Source organism: Penaeus japonicus, unplaced genomic scaffold, assembly GCF_977035675.1.
Source record: "Penaeus japonicus unplaced genomic scaffold, GWHDUDI00000001_assembly GWHDUDI00000027, whole genome shotgun sequence".
In the NCBI taxonomy this organism is placed as follows: domain Eukaryota; kingdom Metazoa; phylum Arthropoda; class Malacostraca; order Decapoda; family Penaeidae; genus Penaeus; species Penaeus japonicus.
This window is the reverse complement of record NW_028234429.1, coordinates 7,049,873-7,055,183: the sequence shown is the minus strand read 5'-3', so window position 1 is coordinate 7,055,183 and position 5,311 is coordinate 7,049,873. Positions and strand designations below refer to the sequence as shown.

Sequence of the window (5,311 nt, the reverse complement as noted above, 5' to 3'; positions counted from 1 at the left end):
ACCCCCAATATTTCCCCTCCTCCTCCCAGGAGACCGAGCTTATAGTAGAAACATGATGAGCCTAGAACAGCATAGAAAATAAATGGTTTCACATGAAATAGGAATGTGAATGATGTTTTCTGTGACCTCAATACTACAGCAAATAAATTAAATAAAACGTAATCTAAAGGAACTTGATATTCCATGAAAAATATATATGTATAAACCTGCGAGGTGGATTTTGATTAAGAAGGCAGGCGGAATTTCTGGATTCTTTTATTGTAGATGAATTGTTTTTTGTTTTTATTTTTTTACTTTTTTCAGAGTGAAAGGAGAATTTTCTCACGTAACTTTATTTCTTAATGCTTATAGAATACCCAAAGTCAAATATTTAATCAAATAAAGAATTTTTCGGTTTTTAGTAGATTTTAAAATAACAGCATATACAATTATTAAGGATAAATACTATATATGACCCAACTGTAATGAAACTTGGTCACTTAATGTAAAAGTTCACGATAAAACACGATGGGTTTTAAAAGCAGCCTGGGAAATTTTGGTATATGGAGTTATACTAATTTATTTTAAATCTCTCTCTCTCTCTCTCTCTCTCTCTCTCTCTCTCTCTCTCTCTCTCTCTCTCTCTCTCTCTCTCTCTCTCTCTCTCTCTATTTCTATTTCTCTCTCTCTCTCTCTCTCTCTCTCTCTCTCTCTCTCTCTCTCTCTATATATATATATATATATATATATATATATATATATATATATATATATATATATATATCCCGGGAGCGTGGAATATCCAGATTCTTGCTTTCTTTGCCTTGCACTGTTTTCCACTTCTTCGCTTATTAATACAACTTGACCTGTTCTTTCCCCGTGCGTTTGTACTATGCGTATCCAGGCGATGTGCATTCGTAAACGCATCCGTTTATTGATATGTAAATATGTAAAAAGTTGGTATCATTTATTTGATGTACAAAATTATTGTTGCATCGTACATTGTTGAATAAAAGTCTTTGCAGTTTTACTATGTATGCTTAATATTCTGGTTAACTTAAAGCTCTCCAAACTGAAGCCATTACTCCTTCAGAAGTGCTTTTGTTAGATCAGATGTTTCAATGGTAACGTCATTCTTAAGCACATCTCAGTTTGATTAATCGATTAAGAATATATGTTCACGATTTTTTTCCTTAAGTATTTATATTTGTGTTTGTATGTGCTTTCGTCTAAAATACTTGTCGCGTAAAACATGTACAACATCCACATACACATCTGCCATCCCTATAATTTTCATCTCCCGCCAACAACCACATTTTACAAGCATGATATGAATCATAGAAGTATTGTCGCACACGTATCAAAACGCATACGCACAATATATATGGACAGAGAGATGGAGCGATAGTTAAAACTAAGTATAATGTAGACACACACACGCACACGCACCAACACACACACACACACACACACACACACACACACACACACACACACACACACACACACACACACACACACACACACACACACACACACACACACACACACACACACACACACACACACACACACACACAGACATACAATAGTATCCCCTTAACTTGTCATAAAACGTCGAAAGAAAACGGGAATACAAACGTAAACAAATCGTTCCACGAAGAGCTCGAGGATTCAAGTTGATGGAGTATCAGGGAATATAGAGTTAATGTAGTCTAAGACTCTATCGAAGAAGTTCACGAAGACCAGTGATAGTTCCGAGAAGTCATGGGGGACGAAGAAGCTCGTGAATGGACGACAACAGGCTGTTGCATCAATAAGTGCAAGAATGCAACCTTTTCCTCAGATGTTGTGTACTTCCCCTTCCCGGTCGAAGCACGGAGGTTTGTATTGTTGACCAGGACAACCCAGTTTACTCTTGATATAGTTTAAATGTTGAGGGGAAATGCTCAGATGATGCCCGCACTGGCATTGGGGACGGGGCAGAATAGGACCAGGTCTCGTAAGGCCACTTGGTCCGAGCTCTGGAAAGGCCATCGCACTTCCTATTATTCTAGGAGTTTTGACTGGCTCTCTGTTTGACACTAAGTTGCCAGGGAAATTGACGAGCTCAGTCTTCCCAGAAATTGCATGTTGGAGATTAGTTGGCTTTTCTCTATGGTTTTCACAGATTATTTGTTACCTAATAGTGTTGATGGAATAGTTTGTTAAGGTCATTGTTTATCTCAGTTATAGTCATACTCTGGACAGTTACCCAAAATGGGACATTTTTAAAATAATAAGTATCCCTCCAAACTTGCTTTGATTTGCAATGTAGGTCATGCAGACGAAAGTCAACATGATAGTGGCACAGTCCCAAGTGATCACCACACCACACTTTAAAAAGACAAACAAACTCCACTACCTATATTGACAAGATAGAGCTGTGCTGCTTCTGTTTGAATATGAATGGTTAGGGAGATCCACAAGACCTATTTTGGCAGAGTAAGTGACCTTTGTGGGAACAGCAACAGGAGCAAAGGCCAAGCCAATGAGTGCAAGGCCAGTGAGGGCTGCATGGGGTCATCCAGACATGTATACAGAAATGATATGCAGAGAGGTTAATTTTATACAATTTCTCACCCACCACCCACAAGGTAAAAAGTGCATTGAATCAATATATTGACATTTTCAGAATTATATTGAAAGTAGAGAAGTTTTTTAATGGTAGGAATAGCATATATATCCAATAGTAGGTGTGTCAAGTGATGGCTGTGCCTTCTAGTCTTTCGACATTCTGGTAAAAAGCCAACAAACTTCCTACATGTATTTTCAAACAAGGTAGAGCTTGGACTAGCTTCTTATTTTATGATATGTTGTCTGAATTTTAGGACTAACATGACTTTCACAGACAAGATATATTGCTTCACATTTATTTTCATGTTATTCAAATGTATTAGATGCTTATTTCGGTTACAAACTTTTAGTTTCCGAGATAGCAATCCTCCTCCTTATCCAACAGGCTAGGACAACTTGTGGGAAATCTGGATATTGTGTGTGGAGATAAAGATCATATAAATTTGGTTGATTTGTATTTAATGTAAAAACAAAAATATAAAATCTGTCATTTGTAAAAATATATTCACCTGTATGGCATACCTTATACAGTCATATCTTTGGCAAATAGGTAGGTATACATTCTCTATATATATTCTGCCAAGATAGACCCTGGACTGATTCCCAAGGTGACAATAAATTTTAGTGCATCTTCAGTGTATATACTGTGCCTTAACCAATACAGCTAATACACAAATGTCCTCACCATGTGGTAACTGGCTCCGAACTGCTTCAATTATACTTCACGAAACCCTGAACAGTGAATAGTTGTTTTCATCAGTTTTACCAGTTGTGCATTTATTAGTGAAGGAGAAAGGTCAAAAGAGTATTTACGTATTGAATATTTTCTTTATTTTCAATAGGTGACAGAAATATCATAGTGAAAAACTATGTCAGTCTATGTTATGATTAGCTTTTTTGAGTGTACCAGAACTTACATTCGGCTGCTCTTTATATATCATAAAACTCTTTGAATTTCAATTTGTAACAGAAGTTATAGAAGGAGAGTGTCTGAGATTTCATTGCTTTATATTTAGCTTGTAGAATCTCACCATACAAATGTACAGAAGATAAGTTGTTGAAATGATATAATCTTTAGTTTACATATAACTTTCATTTTGTTTTTATAATTTTCAATCATGGAATAAGTGAAGAAGACATAATTCACTAGTACAGTCAGTTTTTTGTTTTTAGTTTATAATTTTATTTAGCATCATTAGAATCTCAGGAAATTAACCAGTCCTCTCCAATCTTCTGGTAATTTATGTGGTAGATATTTCCAAGACACTTGCATGGCTTTCAAAGTGTGATTTTTTCCTTGTAAGTAAAAAGCCAATGTTCTATCCTAACCTACTTAAATCTTACTGGGATCCTTGCTGGATGAGTAAAATCTCTAGATAAAACTTACCAGTATACGCACAGTTACTCAAACAACTGTGGCATCAGCCACTTTGTAAAAGCAACAAACCTGTACCAGTTATCTTCTAGCATGTTGTTAACTAGGGATTTGAATAAATGCTTTGATGTTTCTCCTGTTGATTAATTTTGTATTTCCTCTGAGAAAAGTAGGTTGTACATTTGCATCAGACATTCACAAGAAGATGATGTTAGGATATTCAGGTCATATAAAACCTAGTTATTTCATTGCAGGAAAAGTTTATGGATGAAACTTTTAAAAGAACAAATGGCTTTGAGCAATGCCAAAGGGGAGCCAAGAATCTGCTCTGACCATTTTCGCTCAAGTGACATAGTAAGGACAGCCTCCCAACCAGAACTATCTACAGAGGCTCTTCCACATGTCCAAAGCAGTGACAAGACAGGTATGCAAAATTGCTCTTGAGAATGCAAAGGCCAACTAACAATACCAGTTTTTATTTTGGGTTATATAATGCATACAATTCATCCTCATTCCCTGTAATCTTGATTGTTAAGCAGTACAGAACAAAGATTCTGATTAAATAAGATTAAATAATACTGCTATATCAGATAGGTAGCTTTGACTCTCATCATGATACTTTTGTTATACTATAAATAGATTTTTAGATTGATGATTTAAGAAAATCTAATGAAATTACAGATTTTTTTTTTTTTTTTTTTTTTTGTGTGATTCAATTGATTTAGCCTAATAATTATTCAAGGCTAGAATTAATAGGTTAATAAAATGCAGACAGGTTGCTTGAATTACTATGTAAGTTGAGCAATAATTTTCTACGACTGATTGGGTGGTTGTGATGTCACATGCTATTAGTTCATTGATTTCAGTCATTTGCCATGCATCCACATTCCCACAGGCTAAATTCACAAAAATCTGGAAATGGTAATTTTTGGGAACCTTTCAAAGGCTGTTACCCTGCATCCTGGTGCATGGCATGCATCTCTCCCATACCATCAAGTGCCCCTTGACAAACTGTCAGTCTCTAACTGACATCCAGGGGGCATTATCAAAACTTGAGCATAGACACAGTTTTTACATTCATTAAGCTAATGAGTCTTGTATCATGATATTCCAGAAGATGAATTAGAAGGAGATGAAGAAGAGGCACCAGAAAAAGCACCAAGAGTGAAAGTTGAGGCTCTTGATTGTCTCAGGCCTCAGGGCGATCTTCAGTCACTTGAGACTGGTATGTCTTTGTTCTCAGGCAAAATGGTTACTAGGTTTCATTGTATTTAATAGTTCTATAAGTTAAAGACACATTAAACATTACAGATTTTTATAATTAAGTTCTGCATAAGGGAA

The 5,311-nt window shown here is 35.7% G+C and overlaps 1 protein-coding gene across 2 annotated transcripts in view; it reads left to right on the top strand.

Moving 5' to 3' along the window:
• Positions 1-1,604: 1,604 nt before the first annotated feature.
• The window catches only part of LOC122251224 (uncharacterized), a 9,781-nt gene continuing 6,074 nt past the window's right edge, over positions 1,605-5,311 (top strand). Inside the window, exons 1-3 of one of the 2 annotated variants that reach the window (XM_043012961.2) lie at positions 1,605-1,862; positions 4,225-4,394; positions 5,085-5,195. In XM_043012961.2, the coding sequence (XP_042868895.2) occupies positions 1,747-1,862; positions 4,225-4,394; positions 5,085-5,195 (397 nt within the window). In that variant the 5' untranslated portion in view covers positions 1,605-1,746. The remainder of the gene's footprint in view (positions 1,863-4,224; positions 4,395-5,084; positions 5,196-5,311) is intronic. The other variant, XM_043012970.2, reaches the window with a different exon arrangement.